Raw genomic sequence first — 13546 nt, 5'->3', positions numbered from 1 at the left:
AACTTCTTTAAGATAGAAAACATTTCCTGTGTGTGGTGCTGTATTTACATAGCATGTGTGTGAAGCCCAGAGGCTGGTAGATGTCTTCTTCAACAAGGCTCTCCACCTTCATTTGTGAATCTCTCGCTGAACCTACAGCTCTGAGCTCCAGGGATCCGATCCCATCCCTGCTCCACCCCACCCCCATTGGCTTCATGCTCCCAGGCCCTGTTCTTACTCAAACCTCATATCTGTGGGATGAGCACTTTTCCTGGAGTCTTCACTTGTTACTTAGTTTCAAGAACACATCTTTACTATCTTTAGCACCTATGCTCTAAATATGTAGCTAAGGAGCAGCTTCTAATATCCCCCAAGTTTCTGACTCTAAACCACAGGCTCAAAAACACAGCCCCTTGCCTTTTCTCTTTGGTTTTTTGAGACAGGTTCTCACTCTAGCTCAGACTGGTTGAGACCTAACTAGTGACAATCCTCCTGAACAAGCTTCCCCAGTTCTGTAATTATAAGCATGAGCCACTGGTGACACCTGATCTGATTCGTAAATTACCCTGGGAAAAGGAGATGTGTGCTGGGGTTGAACCCAGTTCCCCATATAAACCACCCTTGCACTAAGGTTTATTCCCAACCTCTTTGAGAGCCTTTCTGAGTTGCCTTGGAGAAATGAGAACTCCTGAGCTATGAAGACGGCTCAGTTTAAATCTAGGTTCACAACCAGGAGGAGAAGTCAAAGGCTTCGGCTGCTGCAGCAAACAGTGCGACACGGCATCAGCCCAATTAGTCACACACACTGAAGGGAAACTCCTTGCTATGTGGTCTTTCACTTGAATCCGTTTGTTGGAAGTAATGACAACTGATTTGGGGAGAAAAATAGACCACTGGACAATTATATAAGTAACATACACATTCAGAGATTAGAATTGGGAAAGCACTAGAGAATGCTGATTGCATTTTTAAAAACTCCTCATTTTTTTAAACATCATGACTTTTTTTGTAATTTGGAGACCCAGTCCAGTGTTCTACAACTGAGCTACATCCTCACTATTTCATTATGAGTTAGGATGAAGTGTTTTCTTAAGGGAACACTAGAACAGTAATAAAAAACACAATCCCCCAAAGGAAACAAGTCACTTCAAAGTTAAAACATGTAAAAAATAACAACAAAGAAAACACACAGCCTCGTATCCTGATACTCACTTTCTCTTAAACAGTCAAACAAAATAGGTCAGTAATGTAAGTATGAACACAAAAGCTATGAAAATCAACAGAACAAACCAGCAAGTAAAGAGGTGACCAGTACGAACTGGATAATACTCATTCACAGAGAGCTTTTGAAAAGTCTTTAATTTAGTTAAAAATCTCTTCAAGATAGAGCGGTTCCACAACATTCCAGAATCCTATTATACAGTCACTAATCAGCCTCTGTTCCTTATTTATATGTTTTATACATGCAGTGAAAAGGAAAGTATCCGTGATACAGTACACAATGAATTAAAGTGCCAGCTGGAGTGGCACAGAGCAGCTTTAGGACACCGAAGCCAGGAAGTCTGCAGCAACATCATGTGCTATCACTTTCCAGTCTCCTCTTCTCATCCTGTCCCACCTGTCCTAGGTGAGACAGAAGTTTGCTATATGCTTCCCTGTTTAAGAAAAAACAAATCATTTAAGTATTTATAAATGTCTATTAACCCATCTAGCAGATTTGGCACAACACTTAAAAAACAATGCTTCATGTATCTAATGAGTAAATTCAGGTGCGAGAATACATTCAGTCCTTAGTAGGACTTATATGTACAAAATGAAGGTTAAATGATGTGAGAGATTATTAACCATCTCAAATAATATAATGGCCATCTATACAGAACGTGCTCATGGCACACTGCTTAAGGATAATAATGGCATGATTACAATAGGGAGATGCTTCACCAACAAAACATGGAACAGTAAGTGCTATAACCAGAATAGAGCTCAGGGCCATGACACCAGCACATGCCCTATTTTCTTCTTTACCTTCTCCTTACTTGAATAGCAGTTTGAAAAGAAAATGCTGTTTCTAATATTCTGTAGTACTTCTTGTATTTGAAATTTACTTTTTCTTTACAGAAAGGAAAGGGTTTATGTAGGTAGGGACACAGGTAAGCCATGCTTCTCCTGTGTCCTGGCTCCAGCAGGGCAAGAAGGGAGAGAAGGCTGAGGCAGGGTCTACAGTGACCAAATTTTATGGTTCATTATCATAGTACTCACCACCTGAAATGTTTTACGAAAGATTCTGCCATGAAGTTCTTTCATTAGTCCAAATACCTATGGGATTCTGAATCTCTAGAAGTAATCCTTTTGTGAACATGCATGGCCACAAAGAATAGCACATTAGCAAAGGCTGCCCCAGCAGTCACTGGGTGGAGTTCACATAAACTCCAGTCTTTTCATGAAGAGCTGTCAGCAGTGTTTGCAAGAGTATGCACTTTCATTTACTGTACTGCCAGATGGACTCTACTAGTTACCTAATGTTATAATCAATATGGGCTTTGTAAGACAAGTCACCTGAAGCTTTGAAACTCACCTCTCCCTAAGGACATTGCTTTGAAAATATAAGCACCACAGGGGTGTGCAGCTTTGAGGGAGCCATGACTGCAGGAACACAGAAATGATGTGTGACCCCTGCAAAGCCACACTACTGTCCACTCAGGCAGGCATCACACAACTGACCACAGTCACAGCATTGAAGCATTTTTCATCTCAAAAGAAAATATCCTATTTTTCTAAATGGGAAACAAGCCATTTTAATAAAAAGAGAAAATGTGGATTGTAGGGTACTCAAAACAGTATCATTATCAAACATACCTTTGTGTGATATTCCTGCCAAGGCCCCATTTCAGCTCTGACTCCTTCAGAGACTGAGTAAGGGTAGGAATCAAGTGGATGACAATGTGCTGGTCCAGGGTTGCTACTGTCTCTAGGATGCTATACACGTGATAGCCGTACTGCATGCCATAGTCCTGGATGAACTGCCTGAAAGTAAGACAGGCAATTTAAGAGTCAATTTGAGGCAATTCCTCGGGCCACTTGTATACACTATAATCACTTTCAACCTGAACACAAGGATTATTTCATCAAGGTTGAGGAAAGAGTCTACATGCAGACTACTGGTAAGGCTTTTTTATTTGTTTGTGTCTTAACTTTTGGAGGTAGGGTAGTTTTATGTTGTATGGTTTGACCTTGAACTCATTATCCTCTTGCCTCGGTCACTTAGATTGCTGGGATTACAGGTATATGCCACCATGCCCAGCTTGGCAAAACTTAGCAGAAAAGTGATTGGAGGGAGAATCAGGAGGGAAAAAAATCTGATTTCAGGGACTTTTCATGATATCCTCCACTTCAGACTAGAATAGGAGGAGTGTGAAAAGCAACACCAGAGGTCAAGTTTCCTAGTTATTTTCCAGTTTTTATAGTCAATACAGTTTTAATACAATTTTAATTTTAATATAATTTTAGTCAATACAGTTATAAGGACAGAAAGTTATTCACTACATATATTTACATGTTTTAAATGAGCAAGAGACATTATAAGTAAGAATTCTTTATAAATAAAAAAAAATATATTTTACCCCTAAAGTCTCTACACTCCCCAATCAATATAACAAAAGCCATGTAGCTTAAAAAATTATATATACCAAAGATTTGATCTTTTTTTTCCTCCCAAGGTTTTGGAATTTTCATGAACACACTAACATAAAGTGATCGTAACCGAAATAAACTAGAAATAGCAGACAAGTGCCAATTATGTGATGAGAGGGAAAAAACAAGACACCAAATATGCAACACAGAATAAAAGAAACACATCTCAAATCACATGTCGAATGGTGGCAAGGTGGGGATGTGTGATATAAAAGCAAGCTGGTAGAGACCCTGAGAAAGAAATGGCAGAAAGAAACTGCCCTAATAGAAGACTTCACAAAGCAGGGCCCTGGGAGTGTGGCTGGGCATACCTTCTAACCCTTTAGAGTCCATGCTTCCCAATTAAACTTTCTGAAGCTTCAGTGTTTATAAAGCAAGTCAAAAGACCAGGGGCAGGCATTTTTACAGAGCATCCTGGGGACCAGATCTAAGCAAGTTCCGAAAAAGCCTGTACACCTGTTTTGGGGACTTCTATGTCTCACTTTTCCTTCTTAACCACATTCAAGATTCTTTCTCAAGGAAGACATAAGTAATTTCAAGCGAGTTAACTTACCCTTTTCCTTGGCGCTTTGATTTTTCAATAAAGCCACGCAATGTAACAAACCCACTGCCCCAAACACTATAATTGAAACACTGTAAACAAGTAGTAACACATTATGTTTTGGATAATTAGTTATTTAAAAAGCATGTTGGCTGTCAAATGGCTGGCAACCATCTCCTTGCCAGTTGGCATATTTTCCAGTTACCTAAACAGAGAAGTCAGCTGGGTGGCAGGTTCTCCTTCTGACCCCACTTGGCAGGTTTTTATCATGCATTGCAGGTTCTCTGTGGCCAGCTTTTTAACTAGGGGAAAATGATAGCATTACACAGTGTGTCTAAACTGACCATCTGGATCATCATTTTTAACACTTTTGATTTAGAAAAATATGCTGTTTTCTTCAAATAGGCACATGCTTTTGGTAAGTTTTCAAAATGAAAGTTATGAGTTTGTTTTGTTCTGAAGAATACCTAAAAAATTAAAAAATCTATTTTGAGTCTCAAAGCTGAAATAATACATATGAAAATATGTTCTCCCTTCAGAAAGGTATCCATATTCAAAAAGCCTTCCCACCTTAATCTTACAGATACATACAGACAAGAAAGCCTTTTAAAAGACATGGATTTGTAGATAGGCATATTGATTTTATTTTTAAATTCAAAGGCACATACCTTCCACCCCTTACAAATCTTTAAGTAGCAAACTAGACCAGCCATTGATATTCCTTTGCTTGAAATTAGCCAAATATTTGTATGAATTATTTATTTAAACAAAGTGTTAAAACCATGAGCCTGTACATACGGTACAAAACTACTGCTGCCATTTGGATCTGAAATGCGCTCCAGGCTCATGAGTTAAATGCTGGCTTGCCAGCCCAAGGTGCTATGGACAAGCGTGTGATCTTCCTCTTCCTCCACTGTTTCCATGGCTACAGGCAAGCAGTTTCTGCCTTCAGGTGTTCCCACCATGATCACTGCCTCACTACAAACTCACATCAGGGAGTGGCATCAACTGATCACGTATTGAAGCTTACCAAACAGAGAGGCAAGCCAATCTTCCCCTACTGTAAGTTGATTTGTTAAGGTAATGTGAAGCTGGCTAGCACAGACCTGAGCAAAGTATGTGGAAAACTTAGCACGTTCTTAATGCTATAAGATTCTTGTTTTAGGCCTACTAAATGTAAGTGTCTTCAAACTGAGTAGTCATATTTGTTTTAAACTAACAGCTTGACTGTCACAGTTTACATGATTCAGTGTGTGGAAGTTGATGCTCACATACAGTGCAGGGATTTTCAGTATTGTCAGAGCTGTGCAAGTATAACCAGAGTCAGGTTCATACTACTTTTGTTATCTCAAAAGAAACCCTACCCTGTAGCTATCATCTGCTTTCCCATAGGTAAGGAAGCATATCTACTTCTGTCTCAGAGACATGAGAGCTGGTGGAAGTCAGTCTGGATAAAGCTACTCAGAATGGCAAACAATTTAAAACTTATGAACTGTAAATTCCAGAATTTTCTAGTTAAAGTTGTGGACCTGCAGGTGAAACCACAGGACACCAAACCATGGCTACATGACAATGACCATGCTGTCTGCTTTGAATAAGGAAATCTTGAACGATGAAGTGCAAGGCTTTCACTGTACTTTACCATGTCCAAGCTAACAAGGGCAAGGTTTCTAAAGAGCCGGTTCTCTCTGGAGCCAGCACAGGGCATGTCCTCCTGCCAAGTGATAGTACATCAAGGAACTGTAACTAATGACTCTTTGCAGACTCGACTGGAACTGGGACAAGAATGTTTTAAGCACTGATAAACATGTCAGAGGTCAGTGAGCTTTCCACCACCATTTGGGCACTGCCCCTGGATTCCTCAGAGTCCATTCCACACTCATCTTAATAGTTAAAAGGCAATCCCATTGTAACAACAACAACAACAACAACAACAACAACACACACCTGCATAAAAACAAGGACCAAAGGGCAAACTGCCTATCAAGGAGTCACGACAGAGCTGTGACTCCCGCTCTGCACTCTCAAGCTTATTAAAGCGTGCTACAGTGGGGACAAGAGAGCATACGTCAAAGTGATCAACCAAGGGGAGCCTGATGAGACTAAAAGGAAATGGGCTCAACTCAGAGGAGCCTCCCAGGTTTGACTCAATTGGCTTGGATACACTAGCAGAAAACTCAAGAGAAGAATCACACTGACCTCCCATCTCCTGGTACTTGACAAGTCTCATGTGACATCAGAGTAAGTCAGCACAAACTTTTTTTTTTGAGAAGCTAAAAAGCCTAATCAAAGGAAGTACCCCATAAATAAACTACTTGCCTCAAGGAGTGGGGGTGTGTGTGCAAAAACAAAAATCCCTAAACTACATAGACCGAAATGTGCCAGTATTTGATTGTTTTTCTCCACATCAGCCCAGCTCTTGTTTGGTATTTGATTCTTTAGCCATGAAACATACCAAGGGATGGAAAATAGCCATGTACCTTTTACCATGAGAAAGAACAGTTGCTTAACCTGTACACAGAAAATGCTGACAAAATCAAGACCGAGCCAACTAACCTTGGGGTTCATTGACCAACACCAGACATTTTAAGATGCCAGGAAGGAGTAGCTCAAGGTCACAAAGACCCATGCAGGTGTCCTTGAAGAGCTGGAGGATGAAGGCCAATGTGGATGCTAATCGAGGAGGGGGTGAGGACCCTTTAAACTCAAGATAGGATTTCCTAAAAAAGAAGCAAATTCTATTTTACTTTTCTTCTATTTTAAGCTTCAACTAAGCACAATCAAATGCCATGCGTGTTAAAGATACTGGAAAAATTTATTCCCTAAATAAAGTATAGTTTAAAAGGAATGTATACTTGCCATGGTAATTTTAAAGACCATTTTGTTGTGCTGTGTGCTCTAAAACCTAGTACAGACCTACAATTTAAAGCAATCTGGCTTAAAAATAACCTTATTAAACCTAATTGCTAACTTGTTTTCTCCCTTTCCCATGGATGTCTCATATCCCTTATCTGTTTTGCCAGGAATCAACATTTCCTCTAATGTCAAATTTGCATAAATAAATCTCCTCTCACATTTATTTACTTAGAATTTAGGAGGGGGTCTGTTTCTAAATAAATAAAAAGACTACCCTAGGAATTAGCTTCCAGTTCTAGCTTTGTCTTTCCTCCACTAGGAAATTTAAAGAACTAACTTAGGGTTGAGTATCAACTCTCAGGGCAGGATAAACTGTAGCATTAAAATTCCACGGAGATTGTAAGGATAACAACCTCCTTGACTCATCTCCCACTCAACCACTTAGAACTGGTCCTGGTCACTGTTCAAAGTGTTGAGTTTCTTTAAAAAATCTAAACAATATGAAAACTGGCCAAACATTACTTAGCACCTCCCCATTGGATTTTTAATTTTACTGGTGCCTGGGAGGAACTTAGAACCTTGTACATGGTAGGTACCACTGAGGTACATTCCAGCTCCAGATACTACTCAATCAAAACTGACACACATATTTGTTTGAAAACTAATACTATACATAAGGAGATACAGAAAACACTAGAGCTTACAGACTCATTTAAGAAGCTACATAAATCACTCTTGTTCCACATACACAGTGATCCCCACAAATTTAACATCCTAAATACAACCACTATCTAAGGCAGTGTTTGTTTTGGTGTGTTCTGTGCACTGCTGAATTACTAATGCCCCAAATTTTAACATTAAACATTTATTTGGTACATACTGAACAGCATATATAAGCATATACAATTCAGTGATCCCCACAAATTTAACATCCTAAATACAACCACTAGCTAAGGCAGTGTTTGTTTTGGTGTGTTCTGTGCACTGCTGAATTACTAATGCCCCAAATTTTAACATTAAACATTTATTTGGTACACACTGAACAGCATATATAAGCATATACAATTTAGTAAAAAAGAACAAATAACAGAGTCATCAGCTAGTGGAGAATTTAGATGTGAAAAAAAATAGGTAATTTTAAAATATGGGACTGGTGCTTTGACAAAGAATTGTCAGGAATTCTGAGAAATAAGTCCTAACTCAAAAGGATCTCACAGTAGAAAGTAGAGAATGGAAGGAGCCACAGGAGTCTAACCCGATTGATGCTGAACATGGAAACAAAACCCCACACACCCTTCTAGTCGGCTAGAACTGAAAGCACAAAGAAGAAGAAAAAGCATCCTTAACAAGGCATGATGTAGAAGCGAAAGTTGAGAAGGCAGCTGGGATACTAACCAAGGGGCTTAACTTGGCTCTAGGAATTTGAACTCATCTCTCCATTTGTCATGGAGTTTATATTAAAACCAGGCGATGTTTCAAACACCGTAACAGATTACTACAATCTTGCTGTAAATGCTGATCCAACTAAGGAAAAATTATTCTGAACCTAAAAATGGGGTCAATTGCGTGCTACCCTGTGGTATTAGGCACAGGCTTTATAAAGGATACATGGGACTGAGCTCAGAGGGATGACATGGCAATGAAGAGACTGGCATGGACCAAGCTTTAATGTAGGGAAGGATAAAGCATCTTGAAGAGCAATATCCAAACCAGGGTCAGTGGGGGCATATACAGGACAGGGACACCATCAACAGAAAAGATGAATGAGTACATCACATGACACAGACAAAAGCGAGTCAATGAAGGTTTGGGGGGCAGGGAAGTGTCAAAACTAATCTGGCTGGACTGGTGGCACACACCTTTAATCCAGGCCCCGAGGAGGCAGAAACTAGTGGATCTTTGTGAGTTCCAGGCCAGACAGGGTGACACTATGAGAACTTACACTAAAAAGAAAAAGAAATAGAGAATGGGGAAAAAAAAGTGGGGGAGAGGGTCATTTGTTTTAGAAGGAAGACTAGACACAGGGATGGCCACGATGTAATGTGATAAGAGAAATGTGAAATGAACAAAGACAATAGAGCTTCCAGCCCAAGTAACATGACTCTAGGAATATAAGAGAAACAGAATTCTACAATTATATCAGATCATTAAAAAGATCAAGTCAAGGCTGGGGAGATGGCTCAGTCAGTAAAGCACTTGCCTTGTAATCACATGGCTGTTTGTACTGACAATCTCAGCACTACAGAGGGACAGCCAGGCAGACCTCAGGGGTGACCACCAACACAGCTGCTGAGCAAATTTATGTCAGTGGTATACTGTGTCTCAAAAACAAGGTGGATGACACCAAAAGAATGACCTCAGAGGTTGTCCTCCGGCCCTCCCATGAGAAAGAGGCTCCAATCACCCACCTACCCACCAGAATGTGGGAGAGACAGAGACAAGGGAGAACAAAGTGAAGGTATTTCAACACAGAAACTTCATACTCGATACCAATAATCTATTTCCAGAGACTCTCAAAAGTTTAACAAATAGTATCATAATGTTAAACACTGCATGAAGACAAAGGAAGATAATTTCTATTACTGATTCTTCTAATGTTATGGTTAATGGATATAGAGGTTAGTTAAAAAATAAAACAAACAAACAAACAAACAAACAAATCCTAAGCAGTTAAGGCTGGAGAGGCAGCTCAGCAGGTAAGAGCACCTGTTGCCTTTGCACAGACACTGACTTTGGTTCTGTGCCCACATGGCAGCTCTCTCAGTGCCAGGTGATTTGATGCATTCTTTTAGCTTCTATAGGTACCAGGCACGCATGTGGTGTAATTCCATATATGCAGGCACAACACTAATACACATATGTGATATAAAATGAATAGTTCTTTTAAAAAAAGAAATTTATTAAATTTGCTTAAAAATGAATTAAAGGTAGGGACCAAATGTTATTAAACCACCCCCACCCCTGCATTATTTCAACTGGAATAATACATACCTCCATCTGTTCTACACCTGGGCCAAGTTTGATGGCACCAGACCTTTCTCTTTACTTCAAGGATCCAAAAATCAAGAAAACATACCCCCAAACATTGCCCAGAATATTCTAGAAATTTCTAGAAATAGAATATTCTAGAAATATTCTTCAAACATCTCAGTAAAACTTAATTTTATCCCCAAGACAACTGAAGTTATTTTATCTAGCAAATATGACAATTTCTTTCATTGAATGCAGGTCCTCTAAAGTAATTCAAAATGATCTGGGGTATGTTTATCTTCCATCTCAGTAAAATCCTCCTGTTTTCTTCAGAACAGTCATTTATAAAGGAAAATCAATCTGTCCACACCAATCCCTTAGGTTATGCAGCTGGGAATCGTATATTTGTACCTGCAGGTCACTAACAGTACGAGTGAAGATAGGCTTATGTTTTGGTAACTGCCAAAAAAACTCCACATATTTGCCAGTGTTCAGTGCTGAGGAGCTGGAGAATACTGAGTAGCAGCGGATTCTCTAATCATGTGCTCCTTTTCACTATTTTTAATACAAAATAAGGTCCTATGACCTGATGTCAACATGCATGAGACACTAAATTGCTGTGTCAGATATTCTATAAATGACAGTATAGAGGAAGGCCTAGTCTACAAGGAGAGAAAGTCATGACTAAAATATGTATTTGCTGAAATACCCCAAATTAGAAGATACCTCGAATGACCAACCTTAGAGACACCCAAGGAACCTACATGAAGAATGGAAATGATCAGGACTTAAATTAGTCTGCTGCTAAGCTGGTTTTCCTGTTGTTGTTTGAGCTAAAACAGCTTTTATGAGAAGGAAGTGACAGCTAGGTCCACAGTGAACTTCTGGTGTTCCTGTCTCCAAGTACTTCCTGAGCTCACTGTGTCAACATTAGCATTCCTGAAAAGAAACAGTGCTCAATGCTCACAGTGAGAGAGTGGGGCGTTGACCTCTGGGTGGATAAGGTCATACTTGATAGCAGATATTTTACAGGAAGTATTAATACAAGATGGGAAATAAAAGAATTGAGATAAATAGTAAATTAATAACATAAGACTTCATATCACTCATCAACATTCATATTTTCAGTTATCTCTCATAAAGTAATTGCTACATACATAGAAATTACAGTTTCTATTGTGATGAAAACCATAAAAATCTCTTCTTAAAAAACCATTTTTTTCTTTTTTTTAAATTTAAAATTTTATTTCATGTACACTGGTATTTTGCCTGCATTTGTTCTGTGTGAGGTTATCAGATCCACTGGTACTGGAGTTGCCTGCAGTTGTGAGCTGCCATGTGGGTGCTGGGAATTGAACCTGGGTCCTCTGGAAGAGCAGACAGTGCTCTTAAATTGAGTCATCTCTCCAGCCCATAAAAATGTATCTTTAGGGAGGTATAGAAGGAAAGTACAAGCTACATAGTGAAACTGACACAATTTTAAAAGCAAGTATAATTTTAACAAATTTTTTTAAAGATTTATTTATTTATTATGTATACAGTGAGTGTTCAGCCTATAGACAAGAAGAGGGCACCAGATCTCTCATTGCAGATGGTCGTGAGCCACCATGTGGTTGCTGGGAATTGAACTCAGGACCTCTAGAAGAACAGCCAGTGCTCTTAACCTCTGAGCCATCTCTCCCCCCACCCCCTTTTTTAAATCTAAAAGTACACAGGAGCTGTCAAAACATTCTGGTGGACTCAACTCTGTATCTGTCACAATGAACAGCAGTCACTCTCTTACCACTCAGCCCAGAGAAATGATAATGCACGTTTACAGAAAGACTTTATAAATGCTATAGAGGCTTTACTCCTTCCTAGAAGTTAAGATAATGAAACTAGGAAAAGAAAGAGATGTCTCTTCAGTAGAAAAATAAGCAAGTAGTTATAGCCATGCTGTGGAACACTGCTAGATGGTAATAAACTTTTAAATACATCTTTATTGAAAAAGATATAATTACATTGTTTTCTTCCTTCCTGGTGCAACAATTCTCAATGTTTCCTGGGAAAAACTGTTTCTAAGCTACCACAATGCTGAGAAATATTAATATTTCTGAGGTACTATGAATTATTTTTTGATGAGATTAATAACTTCTACATAGGCCTCTTTGTAATAACTGTATTACCGTATGGTGTGGACAATGTGCTTCCTTAGGGGCATCATCCCTGGAAGAGATGCTGGGCTTCTCAGTGCCAAAAGAACAGGATGCTGTCCAAGATCTGAAACACACGGTGAGGTGGGGAGAAATCGCCCAATATACTGCTCAATAACATTCCTGAGCAACTGATTCAAGTAGGCATTTGCATTTTGAGACTGACAGCATACAATACTTATGCCCTATAGAAAGAAAAATAAGAAAAAAGAGAAGCGTCAAAAGGCAAAATTTCATATAGTGTTTAGGAACTTACTAATATGTTCTCAAGCACTGATATTTATGGCAGAATTTGTACCTTCTCACCATCAAATATGACTGCTGGTATCATGAATAAGTAAGGCACATACAGCCCTTCTAGAGTTAAGTTTGGATAATACATATGTGGTGGAATCTAACCAAGCATGTATATTTTAGAGGCATAACTAAAGGAAATAAGGTAAGCAAGAATTCCAGAAGAGAAAGGGAATGTGTTTCTTCCTCTCTTCCTCCTGCACAGAACACTTGACTACCATCAACTACATAGCCATGTCATTATTAAGTTATAAATACATGTGTCATCAGTCTTTTTTAAAGTGTTTAAATCAAAGCTCAGTGTATCATCAAGCAGAAAGATAAAAGAGTAGGGACCACTAATCCCACAGAGGCACAGGCGGGTGGAAGGGAGTTATCACTCAGTCATTTCATCTAAGAACATAACACTTCCCCTAAAAATTAGCCATGTAGAGAAATGGAATCATTTGTTTTAACAACTCATAATGGGAGAGAAATGTAGATGCTTGGACTGAGAATAAACATCTTAGAAATTTTTCTATGTGCTGCTGTACCAAATGCTTTGTATTTATTGTTTCATTTCAATTTCTAGAACAAAGAAGTTAATACCATATTTCCACTTTAGTTAAGGAAACTGAGGTTCAAAGAAACTAAGAGCTTAATAGAAGTCACAAGAATTCATTATTACATCTTGCTGCATGTGTCATAACAATATTTAATAAATACAAGTTATTATACCCATTCCCTCAGAAAAAAATAATTTTCTAAATGTTTACTAGGACTCCATTGTAGCTATAATTGGATATTTATCCAATAAAAAGTTCTAGAAGTTCACTTCTAGTGAAAAATAGTGTAGAGCTATTGAAATATTGGCAAGAACACAGCTAAAATGAACAACAGTGGAGCCCGTCCACTCAGTCTTGCGTGCTTTAAGGAAAGGCTCAGCAAGAAGATAGTGGCAGACAGAATCCACAGATCCAAAGATGGCAGAGTCCCTTTAAAAATTACAGATGCAGTTTTCTGACAGTTTTGCCAATGAGTAATT

At 38.9% G+C, this 13546-nt stretch overlaps 1 protein-coding gene across 5 annotated transcripts in view; it reads right to left on the bottom strand.

Moving 5' to 3' along the window:
- Positions 1–1325: 1325 nt before the first annotated feature.
- Positions 1326–13546, bottom strand: part of Mms22l (MMS22 like, DNA repair protein) — a 117019-nt gene continuing 104798 nt past the window's right edge. For all 5 annotated transcript variants that reach the window (XM_036180145.1, XM_036180147.1, XM_036180146.1 and 2 more), the window contains exons 21-25: positions 12202–12413; positions 6767–6930; positions 4416–4512; positions 2836–3003; positions 1326–1634 (exon numbers count right to left, since the gene is read on the bottom strand). In XM_036180145.1, coding sequence (XP_036036038.1) covers positions 1553–1634; positions 2836–3003; positions 4416–4512; positions 6767–6930; positions 12202–12413 — 723 coding nt within the window. In that variant the 3' untranslated portion in view covers positions 1326–1552. The remainder of the gene's footprint in view (positions 1635–2835; positions 3004–4415; positions 4513–6766; positions 6931–12201; positions 12414–13546) is intronic.

Source organism: Onychomys torridus, chromosome 2, assembly GCF_903995425.1.
Source record: "Onychomys torridus chromosome 2, mOncTor1.1, whole genome shotgun sequence".
Lineage (NCBI taxonomy): Eukaryota > Metazoa > Chordata > Mammalia > Rodentia > Cricetidae > Onychomys > Onychomys torridus.
The sequence above is the reverse complement of the archived record's forward strand: the minus strand, read 5'-3'. Positions and strand labels throughout refer to the sequence as shown.